This window comes from Artemia sp. Qi Xiang Cuo, chromosome 14, assembly GCF_049724085.1.
Source record: "Artemia sp. Qi Xiang Cuo chromosome 14, ASM4972408v1, whole genome shotgun sequence".
NCBI classification, from domain to species: domain Eukaryota; kingdom Metazoa; phylum Arthropoda; class Branchiopoda; order Anostraca; family Artemiidae; genus Artemia; species Artemia sp. Qi Xiang Cuo.
In genome coordinates, this window is record NC_142807.1 from 47,532,864 (window position 1) to 47,551,002 (window position 18,139).

General features: G+C 36.1%; 1 protein-coding gene across 1 annotated transcript; it reads right to left on the reverse strand.

Annotated features, from left to right (window-relative positions):
- Positions 1 to 9,341: 9,341 nt before the first annotated feature.
- On the reverse strand, positions 9,342 to 17,909 carry LOC148944546 (granulin-like). The gene is made up of 3 exons (XM_089099762.1): positions 17,823 to 17,909; positions 10,754 to 10,864; positions 9,342 to 9,545 (listed from the first exon to the last, which is right to left on the reverse strand). Exons 1-3 carry the CDS (start codon positions 17,907 to 17,909, stop codon positions 9,402 to 9,404), a joined length of 342 nt encoding a protein of 113 aa, XP_088955888.1. The 3' UTR covers positions 9,342 to 9,401.
- Positions 17,910 to 18,139: the final 230 nt, after the last annotated feature.

Consider the following 18,139-nt stretch of genomic DNA (forward strand, 5'->3'; position numbering starts at 1 on the left):
GTCGTTGACATTGCAAATTTCGTACAAACTTTTCTTCCAGTTTTTCGGTATAGCCCTTTAAGCGAATAGCTCTTTTCCAGGCTCAGTATGAGGCCGGCTTGAAAAAATTTGCTTGGTTCCTATTTTCTTTTCCTCCCTGGGACACCAGTGCACACAGAAGTGTGTACTTTTACCAAGACTCGGTAACGTCACTGGATCACTATAGAAATTGGAAATATTTATGAAGATGAGATCAATGGCAGACTTTTGAGTTGTCTTTTCACGAAAAACTTGCTTCAAGCTTAGCAATCGTTCAATCCAGCTGGGTTGTAGGTCGTTGAAGTCAGCCATAAGAACCACAGAACTGTTTGGGTGTCTCAATTTAATATCATCTAAACATGCTTGTAGATGGGCTATTAGCTCCCGCCTGTAACTCGACCGAGGCAGAAAATAGAGTACTCCAACTACGATCGTGGAACACTTACGGGGAAGAACTTTTAGTCTCAGTATTACCAACAACAGCACGTAGTCGGTAGTCTGAGAGCCTTCATATATCTGATGCAGTATATCATTACAACCTTTACCCTAAGGTCTGTTAGGGTGGTTGTCATCCTCTAAGACCGAATTTCCAGAACTTTCATCTACGTTAAACAACATGGCTATCTCAAAATTTTGATTGGATGTGTTTTGGAAAAAGGTGGGCACGAGAGGGGTGTTAGTCGCCTTCCAATCACTTTCGACTATTAAAAAGGGCACAAGCCACTCCAATTTCCAATTGAATGAGTGCTTTTCAAAGTTTCTACGACAACTTCTTCGATACGAAGTGCCCTGCTCTAAAGGAAAAAATTAAAAAATAATACATTGTGCCAACATCGTTCTTATATACCCCCAGGGCATAACTTAAAACCCTTGCACGAGGATTATGGGGGAGTGTCCGCCTCTTTACTTAGTTCCCGTGTCCTGTCTTGTTCTCGAGTGTCCCCGTCCTTTACTTTGGCAGCGCGATCGTGCTGCCTATGATTTATACAACAACTTTCTACATAAACCTTATATGCCCCCAGGGCATAACTTACAACCCTTGCAGTGAGTACTATGAGGGGTTTATCATCCTAAAAGACCTAATTTCCAGAACGTTCAACTACGTTGAACAAAATGAATATTTCAAAATTTGAATGGGATGTGTTTTGAAAAATGGTGGAGTGAGAGGGGTGTTAGTCACTATCGAATCATTTTCAACTATTAAAAAAGGCACTAGTCCTTTCAATTTTCAATTGAATGAGCCCTTTTGAAGTTTCTACGACAACGCTTTCAATAAAAACTTTATATGCCCCAGGGCATAACCTACAACCCTTGCCTTAAGGGCGGTGGGGAGAGGGGTTGTCATCATTAAAGAACTAATTTCCAAAACTTTCAACTAAGTTGAATAAAGTGGCTATCTAAAAATATTGATTGGACGTGTTTGGGAAAAGGTGGGCGTGAGAGGGGGCTTAATTGCCCTCAAATCACTTTCGAGTATTAAAAAGGGTACTATCCCTTTGAATTTCAAATCGAATGAGCCCTTTTCCTTGCCCTGAGGGTTGTGGGGTAGTGTCCTCCTTAAAAATATATTTTCTGTCTGGAAATCAACTACGCTGAACAAAATGGCTATCTAAAAATTTTATTGGATGTATTTGAGGGAATGATGGGTGCAGGGGGGGGGGCTAGTTGCCCTCCAATCGCTTTCGACTATTAAAAGGGCACTATCCCTTTGAATTTCCAATCGAAAAAGGTTTTTTTGAAGTTTCTACAACAACGCCTTCTTTAAAAACCTTATATGCCCCCAGGGCATAACTTAAAACCCTTGCTTTGAGGGCTGTGGGGGAGTTTCCTCCTCAAAAACATATTTTATATAAGGAAATCAACTACGCTGAACAAAATGGCTTCCTCAAAATTTTGATTGGATGTGTTTGGGGAAATGATGGGTGTGGGGGGACAGTTGTCCTCCAATCACTTTCGACTATTAAAAAGGGCACTAGCTCTGTGAATTTCCAATCGAATGAGCCTTTTTTGAAGTTTCTACGACAACACCTTCTATAAAAACCTTATATGCCCCCAGGGTATAACTTAAAACCCTTGCCCTGAGGGTTGTGGGGAGTGTCCTCCTCAAAAACATATTTGCTATCTGGAAATCAACTACGCTGAACAAAATGGCTATCTCAAATTTTTGATTTGATGTGTTTGGGGAATTATGAGCGTGGGGGGGGGGGGGTTAGTTGCCCTCCAATCACTTTTGACTATTAAAAAGGGCACTAAAACTCTCAATTTCCAATCGAATGAACCCCTTTTGAAGTTTCTACGACGACCCCTTCCATATGAAGTGCCCTGCTCTAAAGAAAAAAAAATTAGTAAATTGTGCCAACATCGTTCTTATATGCCCTCAGGGCATAACTTAAAACCCTTGCCCCAAGGGTTGTGGTGGCCTGTCCTCCACACAAATATATCATAAATGATCTAATAATAAAATATAGCATAAATGCATCCTTCTAAGCATTTGAGCACAATTACGAAATAAAAAAATTATTTACTTTATTTAGATATATAACACTGATGAATAGCTCCTCAAATTTTTTACTTTCTGTGACTCCATTAACAGGTCAATGCCCCGTAAACCTCAAATTATAGTCACAACTTATGATTTGAACCATTTGCGTTCTGAATCGTTTGAATTTATATACTCAAAAATAACACTGAACTATTTTTGTGGTTACAGGGTTTTTCATATTGAACTGTTCTTGAATAAAAATTTTTGAGATTTTGAAAAGACAATGAATCTGATAAATATTGATCAAAATATTTGGCTAAATGATAAGATTGACAATGGTTTGAAACTTTAATCAGGTCATCAAGAGAGGGGAAAAAGAAAAAAAAAATAGCCGTGGCTTACCAGTCGTTTTAAATTAATAAAACCCTATCCCGTATAGCCTTATCAAAATTGAACTATTTATGTTAATATTACATTAACAGGTATCTTGACATAAAATATAGCAATATCCATATTCAAGTCTTGTGTACTAAGAAGTAAAACCTATTTATTACATGTCTGGTGGATATGGTGGATATCGTCAAACTTATTCCAGCTATGGGAGCTACGGCTCGCAAGGTGGTTTCGGTGGCTATGTCGGTGGCTCAGGATTTGGAAGATAAATAGCAGTTCCGGTATTTTGTTCACATTTTGTCGGAAATAATCGTATTTACTCAATAAAAAATTTTAAGCCATGGGTCTTTTTTTAAAGTGTATTGCTCAAACTTGGAACTTTTGAGCTCTAGTTCCTTAGCATTTACTTTTAATTTCTTTGATTTTATTACAAGATTTCAAAAAACAAAGCAGCGAAGATCTTTTCATTTCAAAGATCCAAATACATATCCCATGGTATTTTCAAAAACATGCAAGAAAAAGACTTTTATAGCAGGTTTTATCCACTAGCTTACTTTTTTGGAGGTACGTTATATTTACCAGTCGATTTCAGGAAAAAATAGATTTTTCAGTATCTGTTCTCCTAAGGCAATCCGAACTGTTTTATGTACAGTATTCCCAATTAAAACTACTATTATATAATCCTTCAGTAAATTTTTTTTTTTAATTTCTGATTAAACTTTTCGTCTAAAGACTTGCCCCAAAAATCTTAATAATCGAATCAGAAATAGCTTTACAGCAAAATAAAGCAAAGTTAATCAACTAGTTACATCCTTAGGTTTGGGGAATGACAAGTGAAATTAACAAGGAGGTAGGGTCAGGGAAAATTTGCCCCTAACTTATTTTGTTAAAAGCACTTTTTCGTACTTTCTTTTCAAAAATCTGAGAAAATACCACCAACATCTTTTTTTGTCTTTGTTTAAAAAAGAAAAGATCCAAAGAGAAAAATGTTTCCTCTCTTAACATTTTCGTGAATTAACAACGCTGAGCAGGATTTTATCCAAGAAGTTTGAATGTTTGAATATTTGGAAAAGCCATTTTAGCAAAGCATATATCTTCCGAAACTACGTGGACAAACTGAATCATTCATGATAATGAGTAGTAAATAAAGAGCAACCTTTCTCCAGAATAAGAAAGAATCTAAAAAGACCAAAAAAAATTTATAATGACTTTAGATACGTAGTGATCATTATTAAGTCAAGAACCTTCACACTAGCACCACAAAGGTCATAAACAGAAGGAACTTTATTTACAAGAAACATAATTTCTTTATGAACAATTCGAGTTTACAGTGAAAAGCTCGATTGAGAGTCATTTTTGTCAAATTTTCATGGAGATAGCCCCTGATTTTTTTTTACCCGATACTACACTTACCTAATAAAATGAAGTACATTCCAGGTATACCTTACTTGAATAAAAATAAAGTAGTTGGCTGCTTCTGAAAGAAACTTACTACCCAAATAAAAACTGCTATTAGATTTCTTATTTTATGCCATAAATATATGAAAGAATTCCATTATAAACTTCTTCCTTCCTGTCAGGTTTTAGCCGGTTAATCTTTTTGTGCTGAATGATCTATAGTTTAAAAGTTGTTTCCTGAGGTAATTAAATAAAAAAACAAGTTTTTTTTAACTGAAAGTAAGGAGCGACATTAAAACGAACAGAAATTATTCCGTATATGAAAGGGGCAGTCCCCTCCTCAATACTTCACTTTTTACGCTAAATTTTTTTATTGTTTTAAAAAATAAAGTTGTGCGACAGACTCAAACTTTAGCGTAAAGAGTGAGGTATTGAGGAGGGGACAGCCCCTTTCATATACGGAATAATTTCTGTTCGTTTTAAGTTTTAATGTCGCTCCTTACTTTCAGTTAAAAAAAAGTTGTTATTTTTATTTAATTTCGGAACTTTTTTGAATTAATGCAGCTTTGATTTTGGCTCACCATACATGAATAATTAAAATGAAGTTTGCATATTAATTTTACTGTTTTTGGCTAAATGGTTTTTTCGAAATTTTGTTCTGACGTAACTTACGAATTAACTTACGTAACGAACTTGTATATTCTTATGTTTTATTACGTATATTAAGGGGTTCGCCCCCTAGTCAATACCTTGCTCTTTACGCTAAGTTCGAATTTTGTTCGAATCACAAACCCCTGAAATAGAAAGGCCGGTTAATTAGAATAGATAGCTCTTTTGAAAGTACTAAAATAAACTTTAGCGAAAAGGGCGAGGTATTGACTACGGGGTGAAGCCCCATCATATACGTAGTAATTTCTGTTTGTTTTAAGTTTTAATGTCGTTTCTTACTTTCAGTTGAAAAAACTTGTTTTTTTATTTAATTTCTGATCGTTTTTAAATAATGCTGGGAAATCCGGTGCCCCCTTCATAGAAATGTCCGTTCCCCCAAGGAAACATCCTCCATGGAAGGATCCCCCCATAACCCCCTCATCCGACAACCCCCCCTCCCCATCAGAAAAAAAAACCTCATGAAACGTCATTATACTTCCCAGTAACCAATACTATATGTAAACAATGGGCAAAGTTCATAACTTCCAGCCCTTTCCCCAGGAACTGTGGGGGATAAAGTCATCCTCAAAGACATATTTATTAGATTTTCGACTATGCTGAACAAAATTGTTATCTTAGAATTTTGATTGGGTGACTTTGGGAAAAATATGAGCGTGGGAAGGGGCCAAGTTGCCCTCCATTTTTTTTTTACTTAAAAAGGGCACTAGAACTTTTAATTTCCGTTCAAATGAGCCCTCTTACGATACTCTAGACTACTGGATCGATACGATCACCCCTGGTAAAAAAAAAAAAAAAACACGCATCTGTGATCTTTCTTCTGACAAAAAATACAGTTTTCCATATTTTTGAAGATAGGAGCTTGAAACTTCCGCAGCAGGGTTTTCTGATACGCTGAATCCGATCGTGTTATTTTCATTAAAGTTCTATTTCTTTTTGGGGGTGTTTCTCTTTTTTTTGGAAAATAAGGCAAATATTCTGAGGCGCGTAAATATTGATGAGTAGAACTAAACTTAATGAAACTTATATATTTGAAATCAGCATAAAAATCAGGTTCTGTTGATGTATCTACGGGTATCCAAATTCCGTTTTTGTAGTTTCGGTTACTATTGAGCCGGGTCGCTTACTTGCAGTTCGTTCCCACGAACTGTTTGATTGTTATTATTATTTTTATTCATAGGAGCTATCAAAAATACGAGGTAATATATTCATTTTCATATATGAATAAATTTCAAGATTCTTTTTTTTTTAATTCCCTTCACGTTTTACAACCATTTTTTAGAGTTATAAAAAAAAATTAAATATTTTTTTCAACTGAAAGTAAGGAGAAACATTAAAACTTAATACGAACAGAACTTTGCTCTTCATGATGAAGTTTTTGAGTATTTTTAAAAAAGCTTCTTATTGTTCTAGTTGACGCTTCTGTTTCAGGAGTCGTTCTTAACGAATTGGGACAAAATTAAAACTTTAGCGTAAGGAGCGAAGCGATGAGGAAGGGGCAATACCCATCATATGCGTAATGATTTCATTTCGTCTATGTTTTAATGTTGCTCCTTACTTTCAGTTGAAAAATCTTGTTTTCTTATTTAATTTATGATTGTTTTTTTCAAATAATACCAGAAAATCTACCTCAGCCTCCACGGAAAAACCCCCTGCCCATTGAAATATCTTCTAGACAATTCAATCCTGGTGAAAATTTACCCCGGACAATTATTTTTAACATCTCAGCACGTAAAATTGAGTCAGCAAAGCGAAAGCAAGAAATACAAAAAAAAATTGTATAGGAACTGTGGCAAATTCCCCCACTGTAAAATTTAACCTGAAAGCTTCACCTCCTGCAAACTGCACTCCTCGTGGAAAATTCTCCCCGTAGAAAATTTCCCAAGCAGAAAATTTGCCCGTCCTCCACCCGAACAATGTATGCATACTTACCAATAACAAAAATTATACACAAAGAAAGGACAAAATTTCTAACTTAATTTTCCCAAGGGGCTGGGAAGGGGGGGGTGTTATCTCCAAAGCCATAATTATTAGATCTTTCATTTATGTTAAACAAAATGGCTATTTCAAAATTTTTATCGGACGATTTTGGGAGAAAGGGGTGTGATAGGGGGTCTAGTTGCCTTCCAGTCTTTTGCGTCACTTAAAAAGGACACTAGAACCTTTAATTTCCGTTTAAATTGGACCTCTACTAATATTCTAGGACCACAGGATCGATACAATCTCCCCTGGAAAAAAAAACAACAAATAAACACGCATCTGTGAGCTTTCTTCTGGCAAAAAAAAAATACAAAATTCCACATTTTTGCAGATTAGAGCTTGAAACCTCTACGGTACAGTTTTTTGATACGCTGAATCTGATGGTGTGATTTTTATTAAGATTCTTTGACTTTTAGATGATATTTCTCCCTTTTTCGAAAATCAGGCAGATTTTCTCAGGCTCGTAGACTTTGATGGGTAACCCTAAACTCACTATGAGTTATTTATTTGGAATCAGTACAATAAGCCAATTCTTAGTACAATAAGCAAATTTTTAGAGTTTCGTTTACTATTCAGCCGCGTCGCTCCTTATTTACGGTTTGTTACCACGAACTGTTTGACTTTACGACTAGCACGTAAACCTGTCAGAGGAACTAGATGAAGATGAAGACAAAAAAAAGCGTAGCGCTTCAGAAACGTAAACGCTATATAAAAAAATGCTATAGAAAAACAAATATACTAAAAAGACTTCTTTCCACACCCTGGGGATGTAAAGAGAAAACCTTACTCCAGTTTTATAAATCACATATAAGACCCCATATTGACTATGGGCTCATCGTCTATGGTGCATGTGCAAAGACCCAGATGCAAAAAATTGCAACAACACAAAATGATATCTTACGTCTCATATTTTGTATTAGGAAACCCACAAGCACAAAGTTTCTGCTTATGGAGAGTGGATTAACAACAATAAGGGAGAGACGTAGCTTTCTTTTGACAAAACATCTTACAAAAATTGAATCAAATAGCTCACACACACTACATAATTGGTTAAGAAATCCAGCTATGTATAGAGGCATTGCAGATGAGTATGCCAATATTCAGAAGAAGTTCCCCATACCAGCAAAGTCTGTTGCACCTACTTTCCCCCGACCCCCCCCCCATGGAACTGGTCAAGTCCCATAATAAATACTGATTTCTCAAAGTGGAATAAAGATTTAACCCCCATTGCTTTTGTCCAGAAAAAATTTGCAGAACTTAATACTATTACCTATAAAAATCACTTCCAAATATTTGTTGATGGGTCAAAAATGAATGAGAAGGTTGCAAGTAGTGTTTTCCTTCCTCACCTGAAAATTGCAATGGGCGAGAGATTATATAATAGTTTATCTATAATGTCTGCTGAGTTAAATGCCATAATCATGGCATTAGAACACCTTAAGGAAAACCAACCTTTGATTGCAAATTCAAATAATATTATCATATATTCTGACTCTCTATCAAGCTTTGAGTTGCTGGCCTCAGCTCCTCAATATAAGTTGGACATTGACACTTATCATTGTCTTAGTATTATAGATAAGCTTGCTTCAAGTGGCATAAAAACTTATTTTCAGTACATTCCTAGCCACTCTGGCATAAGTGGTAATCATCAGGTTGATGAAATAGCAAAAAATGCTATAAATATTGACCAGCCGAGTGGGAGACCAATCCCAATTAGAAATATCTACCGATGGAGGCTATCAGATATTAATTTTAATAAGATTACTCCTATCTTTTCCCCCTTTCCCAATAAGAATCTTTCTAAAATTTATCATAGAATTTGTTCTGGAACAAATGGACTAAATTTCCTTGCATTCTCATATAAGTCTTCTAATTCAAGTGGTTCAATTCCCCTGTCCCCTCTTTGCAGGCATTGTAATATGAATAATGAAACAATTGACCCTTGCCTATTTGAATGTAATATGCTGACGTCTGCACAACATACCTTGCTTTGTAAACTGCTAAAATGCTTCACACACCACAAAATCTCACTATCAGCCAAGAGCCTAGCCAACTATACATGCACAGAGAGCACAGAAATCGATACCTATCATCTTATATTTGAACTCCTTGAGTCAAAAGATCTACTGAAAGATATCTGACAATATCTAATAAATAAGAGAGGACCAAGCCAGTAGCTCTGTAGCCCACAGAGTGAAGCAAAAAGAAAAGGGCTAAATAGTATGAACTGAATAGCCCGCCTACTGTGAATTAGAAGAAGAAGAAGTTTCTGTGAATATCGGAAAAAATTTGCTCACCCCCCCTAAAATGAAGTAGCCTTTAAAAATTTATGTGGCGATTATAGTGAAAATATTGCTTGGCAATAAAAGTGATTAATTGAATTATTTAACAGTAGTAAAAACAGTTATATGTATATATATATTTACTAAAAAAAACGAAAAAAATGTTTAAATAAAGAAGGAGTTCACACGAGGCGCTTAGCAACAATCTTCAGGATTGGGTGAGAATCTGTTCGGACACCACCCCTAAGGACAGGATAGCATAGTCCATCACATCCACAGTAATTCATATATGGACAGCAGGTTGCGAGGTCTCCACAGCAGACTCCCTAAAATTTTGGATTGTTAGTACTGACCTGATTTAGATGAATTTGAGTGCATGGGTAAAACAACTTTCAGATACAAATGTTGAATATTCTTTTAATAAAGCGGCCGCAGTTGTGACAATAAATTTTATAACTTAAGAAATTAAATCAATGGTGTGCTAGTTAATTTTTGACAAGTTTTTAGGTGGTTCGCAAGATCATTTCTCACCCGTTCTCAGTATTCTCGCCGGTCACCTGCCTTAAAAAATTCCAAGAGCACTGAATTAGAGAGTCTTATTTTGCAAGAATTTGTTATTATCGTAAAATATTTTAATTTAAAGTACACAGGGATCTAGAGTAAAATATTTCGGGGAGGGGGCCAATGTGACTAGAGCGCCGATAATTGATCAAATTGACAAATTTATTTAAAAAAAAAAGATTAAAAAACAGAAAAAAAACAAGCAATAAGGGCACAAGAAAAAATCTTGAGGGGGAGGGGGTCCTCGGGTCCCCCGGTACACCACTGAAAGTGCATAATGATAGGGAACAATGAAGAAGATCACATGTGTAACTGTAACTTGTAAGGGCCATAGTATCAAGTGTATGGACAGGTATTTATTGCAAAGGAGCCTCATGTAAAAAATGCACAAAACTACAGGAAAACACTAAAAATATTAATACTTAAAAAAAATCTTCACGCATGTAAAGATTAAACAAAAAGAGGCCTTTTTTGAAAAAAAAGCTGATATCATAAACGATATTCCCCTTCGGGAGGGAAGGGGGACCTATAACCATGATAGCCACTTTTTTCCTTGACATATTTGTTGGCTAGGATTTTGAAAACGTTTTGTCCCCTTTGTCTAAGCCTGACTCCTTTTTAGGCTATTATTCTGGTGACTGTTTTTTTTCTCCTCAAGACATCCCCACTCCCCCCGGAAGAGTTCCCATAAAGTTGACCAGTAACAGCTATTTCTTTTAATAGATGTTTTCGTTCTCTTTGAAGTTTTATAGATACAATTTTTGCTTACTGTCCGTAAATAACCTATCAATATTAATTCTAGTATTAATTTATGTTTTTTTCCGTTCAGTAGTTTGCAGCTAAACTATTCAAGCAAGAAACTTGAAACTTTCCGCAAATAATCTAGGAGCCATGAAAATTTAAAATATTACTATTTACACTTTAAGACGGAATGTAGTAAATAAAGCAGACAATGATAACAAACAAGCATTACCGTGTCAAAAGCACAACATGTGTATCCTCCAAAAGTATTAGGGCAGCAAGTTTGTCGGTATGGGCAAATCGTTCCATCAAAACATGTAACTTGCTTCTCTTCGGGTGTCTCCTAAAATAGAAAAGAGTTGTGTAATGCTTCGAATGAAATAAGAAACCTCTTTTGAAACGTGGGCCCAACCCAAAATCGCAAAAGTTGAGATATTTTAATTTTTCGGAAGTCAACGATGTGAATTTTGGTGAAAGGCACGCACCATGGGGGGGGCTATTTTCCTTCAGTACCACCTTTAGTTTACGACTTAACTGGTTTTCCGTGCTATTTGCAAACATCCTTAAGTTAAATTTCTTGAAGGTGCAGGAAGTGAATAAACCAACTTACCTTATTCGAAAGAAATTCAATAGCTCATAAGACATGACTTAAAGAAGCCTTTTGTTCGGATTGCTAAACAAAATAAACATTTAAAGTAAGAACTAAAAAAATATCGTTATATCAGCAGTTTATAAAGAAACTTGGACCTTCAAATAAAATTACAGATAACTTTACTAAAAAGCTAAATATTGAACAACAAGGTAAACATTTTGTTATTACAATGATGACAAATCTTCACTTAAAACGAACAGAAACTATTCCGTATATGAGGGGAGCGGCCCCTTCGTTAAGCCTCGCTCTTTGCGGTGAAGTCTTAAAGTTCTTTATAAACACATACTACTACTACTACTGACAACTCTCAAAGGATCAAGCCCCCTGAGGCCAACACAGCTGCGGACGCTCCTCCCACATCCTAGTCCACATCCTAGTCTAAAGCCTCACTTTTTGCACTATTCAAGGAAGTTCCCATTTCCCTAAAATCTTTCCTTGCGACATCCTCTTACCCCAATTGGGACGACCTGCTTTTCGTTTGACCCTAGACGGTTGGCCGAAAAGGACAATCCTTGGCAATCTGTCATCCTTCATCCACAGAATGTGTCCTAGCCATTTCAACATTTCTCTCATTAACGGTCCATAAAGCGGGATTGAACGACACTTTTTGTATAGCCTGCTGTTTGAGATACGGTCAGTCAGTAGGGTACCCAAAACAATCCATAAGCAATTTTTCTGGAAAACATCTATAAAATCTTCCTAAGTTTTTCGGAGCGCTCAAGCTTAAGAACCTTACTTGAACCACTGTCATCGCTGTAGCTTCCAATATTCTAATCTTGGTTCACAGACTTATCTCTGTATTCTTCCAAACTTTTTTCAGCTGTAAAAAAACAACCTAGGCCTTGGCTATTCTACTTTTAACATCTTTATTGCAGCCACCGTCTTTAATAATAATACTACCTAAGTAAGTGAAGCTTACCACTTGATCGATCTTCTCGTTACCCAACATCACCTTTTCATCTTCAATTATTCTTAGCATAAGTGACTTAGTCTTCTTAACAATAATTTTCAATCCTATTCTTGCACCCTGAACTCGTAAACCTCCAAAAGTTCATGTATTTTTCTGACACTTTCATCTAGGCTGCTTAAATCATCAGCATAATCTAAGTCCTGGAGAGTTTTACTTCCCCATTTAACTCCGTGCTCTCCCATTGCCTTTCCTATGTCTGCTTGTCTTTTCATAAGACAAACTCCATCAAAATGATCCATATAAATGGAAAAAAAAACACAACCCTGCATTACTCCTGATTTAATACGAACCAGCTACTAACCTCATTCCCTACCCTAACTACAGCAATTTTATTCTTGTATATAGCACTGATCACTTTAATGTAAGATTTATCCTGAAAAATTCTCCCGGTAACTCTTCCCACAAAAATTCTCCCGCTAACTCCCCCACAAAAAATTCTCCCTATGGAAAATACCAACATCCCCCATAGAAAATCCTCCCCGCTTAGAAAAATCAGTTTATTTCCCAATAACAAATACCATATCTGAATAACAGGCACATTTGTAACTTACAGCCCTTTCCCCATGGACTATACGAGGTTGTATCGTCTTCAAAGGCACAGCTATTGGACCTTCCAAGTATGCTGAATCAAATGGCTATCTCAAAATTTTGCCGGATGACTTTGGGGGGGGGGGAGGGACGTGGAAGGGTGGCTAGTTACCCTTCAATCATTTTGGTCATTTGCAAAATGCCCTACAACTTTTGATTTCCAATCAAATGAGCCCTCTTCCAATCTTCTATGATCAATGGTTTGATACGATCACCTCTGGGAAAAACAAAAACAACAACAAATGAACATGTATCTGTGATATTTCTCTTGGCAAAAAATGCAGAATTCTACGTTTATATATATAGCGGCACCAGACCTATGCCTCAATTATTTTGATGTTTCTATTATTATCAAAATTCTGTTTTTTAGCGTTTTGGTCACTATTAAGCCCAGTCGCTCCTTACTTACAGTTCTTTACCTCGAACTGTTTGATAGTGTTGGTAGAATCCAGACAGTAAATAACTAAACTAAGAACTAAGAGCTATGAGGTGATGCTAAGCTATAAGTGCTATACAACAGGTATGAGTTTCTCCGGAGAGAGGAGATCAGATCAGGCAGATGGTTGTTGGGTGCTCACAAGGTAGCAAGAGTTTCTATCTCATTATAATACCCATTAGTAGGAGTCCACATAATTATGTCAAATGCAGCACTGTAGTAGAGCTCAATTAAAGAACCTTGTGCCTTCCATGTGTTAGTGCTTGTCATAACGACAAGCACTTGGCGTTTACTGCTTTATTAAGTGAAAATAAGTAAACAACTTATTTATTTTTTTCCCCAGCCACATTATTCCTCTATATTTCCATATGGGCGCAGAAACTTGCGAGGGGGCTCATTCAATTGGAAATTTAAAGTTGTAGTACCCTATTTAAGAGTGGACCCTGATTGGAGGGCAATCAGCCCCCTTACGTGTTTTTGCTATCAATCCCTCCGTAACCTCCAAAAATATTTGATCAAGATTTTGAAATAGCTATTTTCCTATATAAAACCGTCGAAAGATCCAGTAAATATTTCTCCAGGGGTAACATGACCCTCCCAGCCCCTGGGACAAGGATCTAAATTGGCAGTTGTTAACAGATAGGTTCTATAGTGGAAAAAAAGGGGGGCGTGTTTGATCTTGGGTTTTCAAGTGGCTTGGAATTTTCAAGGGATCGTTCGCTTCGTCAACAAGATCACATATTTTTTGTGGGATTGGGGGGGGGCTTTAAGAGTCGGTAGTGGGCTTAAATATCACAGATAAGTTTAAAATTTACATCCGTACGTTCTTGGGTAAAGAGGGACTTTATTTAAAAAAAAGTGTTTCGGGGCAGGTTCTTCCCTACCAAAAATGAGGACCGAAAAGGAGCCAAAGTGCTTTTTTACGGGTACTTTTATTTTTTAAGTCTTGAGGAGACCTCGGTGTCGGAGGAAACACTGAATAAAACTCTGCCTCTCCTAAAAAAAATGGGGCCTAACCAAGGACTAGAAAAGGGTCAAAACAAATTTTCTCCGGCTACTTTGAGTGGAAAGTGTGCTCATGAAAACATGAGAGGTGGCTAATTTGATTAAAAATTAAAATTTTTAGTATCTTTTTAAGGGTTGAAAGTGGTTAGGGACAATTAGCCTCCCCCCTTCTGCTACCCCCTACCCTATAAACCACCATGATACTGGATCAAGAATTTGATATGGTTATTTTGTTCAGAAAGCAATGACGCTAAGTTACGTAAATTATCCATTGTCAACAAGTATATTTTAGTAGAAAGGGTGGCTATGTTTGGTCTTGGTCGTCTAATCTGCTAGGAATTCTTCTGGATCAATTAATCAACAGACTCTATGTGCACCCGAGCTTTCAAATTATCTATAATATCTCGGAAATACCTGGTGGGATGCAGTTGGAACTTCAAATAATGTCAAAGTAGATCTCAAGCTTAGACCTGGGGAGGGGAAAGAGGTAATTTGAAATACACTCTGCTTATCCAGATCAACAAAATAGCAAATCTGCAATATCTCAGAATGGATTGGAAGATCAATATGAAACCTTGACGCTAAATTATGTAAATTAGCTATTGACAACAGATAGATTTTAGGAGAAAAGGTGGTTATGTTTGCTCTTGGTCATCTAATCTGCTAGGAATTCTTCTAGATGAATAAATCAAAAGACTCTAAGTGCACCCGAGTTTTCAAACCATCTCCAATACCTCGGGAATACCTGGAGGGATGCAGTTGGAACTTCAGAGAATGTCAAAGTAAATCTCAAGTTTGGACTTGAGGAGGGGAAATAGTTAATTTGAAATACACTCTGCTTATCTAGGTCAACAAAATAGCAAATCTGCAATATCTCACAATGGCTTGGAAGATCAATATGAAACCTTCAAGGAGTTTAATTATTTTGGGAGGGAGGAACACTGTGGACCTCAAATTTCAAATTAGAAGAGGGGACGGAGAAGGACTAACCCTATGTTGTTTCAAATTTGCATAAGATTTTTGGCACTTTAAGCCCCTGGGGGCCTAGAATTTAGTCGTAATAAAGCAGCGATGTAAATTGAAAGACATGCATATATATCCAGGATAAGAAAAAAGGGTATTTAATATACCTCAAAACGACTAGTTTTTTGCTTTATGCTAGCATTAGCTTCAATTTCAATCCATTTTGGGTTTCATTTATTCATTGATAGTAATTTCAGTTTGTTTTAAGTTTCAGTTTGACCTTATTTCTGCTTATCTTTGGTTTTGTTATGACTCTTATGACATTTCAATTGACATTTCAATGGATTTTTTTTTTCAAAATGTGATTTTTAAATTAATTTGATTAAAAATTGATATTTTTTTTACGCAGCTTTGCAATTTGGCTACCTTACTTTTACCTCACGGCTCAGAGATTGAATTGAAATTTTTTATTGATTATTCATTTTTTGGAGGACTTGCGGATAAGGGGACTTGCAGTAGATAATTTCAATAGCGTCCAATATCATAGTTGGTAGGTTGATAAGTAAAAAAGAAGCGGGTATAAGAAAAAAAAAATCAGCGGGTAGTATTTAAAATTTTTCAATTTGCGTTGAAGATATAGATAAACGATGACAGCGCAAAAATTAATGATCCCCAAGTAATAAAAAGATTTAATTTAATTCCTAAGGAAATATTGAAAATAATGTTTTCAAAAATTACGGCGTAGTATGTTTGGGAGGCAGTAACGTTGATAATTAGACAGCATTAACCAAGAGCAGGCAGATGGTCGTTCGATTAATCACACGCTCCTCTGCATTCTCTTGATATATATTCACACATTAGTTTAGCTGGTCCTTCACCCACCTATAAATCAACCTCTTGGGTTCCTTTGATCAATTCTTGTGCACAAAGTGAAGTGGTCTTTTGCCCACTACGCTCCCATTGGGTACCATTAAACAATGAATGAATTTAGGGACATTGAAAGTACTAAATACTTTCCTTAAATTAGATCAGTCGATTATAATTGAGTGGCAGTTTGAAATTGCAAAACATTTACCAGTCCATAACATTGGTTCTAGAAGCCATATGCCTAATTAGATAAAATGTATTCTGTAAGGTTATTCAGCTATAGCTATAACCTTAAACTCAGCTATACTTATCAAGTTTATAGCTCTGGGTCCTGATATAAATTTTCGATGAAACTAATATAAAGTTTTTGTTAGAATTTCCATTTGTTATGGTTTAACAAAACTGATCACACTGCATCAAAGTACCAGTTTCTATCAGTTTGCACCATATCAGTTGCGCCCAAAATGGGCCAAAATCCTACCGATCGAAAATTATGATATGCAAAGACATTAGTACTTAACGTTATAACTTAAAAATTATTACTTATATCAAGGGGGCTGTCCCCACCTCAATGCACTTTTTACGCTAAAGTCTTGAAGTTCTTCAAAAATACTTCTTATTCTAATCCAACCGCCACTGTGTGTCAGGAGCCATTGTTAAATAATTGGGACAAAAATTCAAATTTTACTTTAAAGATCGAGGTATAAGGAAAAAGCAGCTCCCCTCATATACGGAATAGTTTCTGATCGTTTTAAGTTTATAATGTTGGTCTTTATTTTCAGTTGAAACAAAATGTTTGTTTTATTATTTAATTTTTGACCATTTTTCAAATCATGCTATGAAAACCCCCATCTTAGATTTCCCCCGTCTAAAATTTCCCCTGGAAAATTTTTCCTCCGGAAAACTTTCCTCCCATAAAAAAATTCTTTTTTTGAAAAAAACCCTCCCCCGGCAGAAAATTCTAACCAATAAATTTCCGTATAGTTTCCCAATAACAACACTATTAGTAGAGGATGGGCAAATTTTGCAACTTACAGTCCTTTCCGTAGGGGATAAGGGGGGGGGAGGGTAATGTCATTGGCAGAATCCTTTCCGTAGGGGATAAGGGGGGGGGGGTAATGTCATTGGCAGAATCATAGTAATTGGACTACTGAAATATGGAGAAACAAATGACTTTATCAAAAAATTGGTCAGATGTTTTTTGGGGAAAAGGGTTGTGGGTGGGGGACTTGTTGCCCTCCAATCTCTTTGGTTACTTGAAAAGATACTAGAACTTTTAATTTGCATTCGGATGAATCCCCTCCCGATCTTCTTGGAACATTGGTTCGATGCGATCACTCTTGGAAAAAAAAGCACGTATCCGCGATCTTTCCTCTGGCCAAAAATACAAAACTCCACTTTTTTTGTAGATACGAGCTTGAAACCTCTATAGAAGGGTTCTCTGATATTATAGTTCTTATGGTATGGTTTTCATTCAGATCACTTGATTGTTTGGGTTTTTTTCTTCCCTTTTTCAAAACACTAGTAAATTGTCCCAGGTTCGTTGCTTTTGATTAGTAGCAATAAACTTAATGTCTTTTATATACTTGGAATCAGCATAGAAATTCAATTGACTCGTTAATTTATATTTTGATGTATTGATTGTCATCGACGTATTTTTTTTTGAGCTTCGGTTAATATTAGGCAGAGTCGAATACTTGCAGTTTGTTACCACGAACTGTTTGATTGATGGAAAGGCAACGTGATCTTCACAGTTATTCAATGGAACGGATGAAATTTAAAATCTAAGAACAAGAAAACGGAAAATCAATGACTCTTACCCCTGCATAGGCAAAAGCAACAAGACAAAGTAACACAACGGCTTTCATTTTGACTAGTAGTATGAACTTTCTATTTGTTTGAAACATTTATAGCAATAAATTATCTTATGTTTGTTTTATCTATTTACGTGAAAGATATCAGGGATAAAGTTGTGCAAACACTATGTGAAATCCCAGATAAATCAAAAGTTCATGTTAGCCTATTTTTTATAAGAAAATATTTTTTTTTCATGGATTTTTTTTCAAATGAATTAAACCAATGTTAATCCTTGCTAGTCGCACAAAATTGCAGCGAGTCAGACATTGGAACATTTGCG

Bases quoted from the DNA above. Each gene is read 5' to 3' on its own strand.
- LOC148944546 (XM_089099762.1), bottom strand. From the start codon at position 17,909: ATGTTTCAAACAAATAGAAAGTTCATACTACTAGTCAAAATGAAAGCC. The intron at 10,865-17,822 runs GTAAGAGTCATT...TTTCTATTTTAG, and splicing joins TTGCTTTTGCCTATGCAGGG to GAGACACCCGAAGAGAAGCA. The intron at 9,546-10,753 runs GTAATGCTTGTT...CCAAAATTTTAG, and splicing joins CATGTTGTGCTTTTGACACG to GGAGTCTGCTGTGGAGACCT.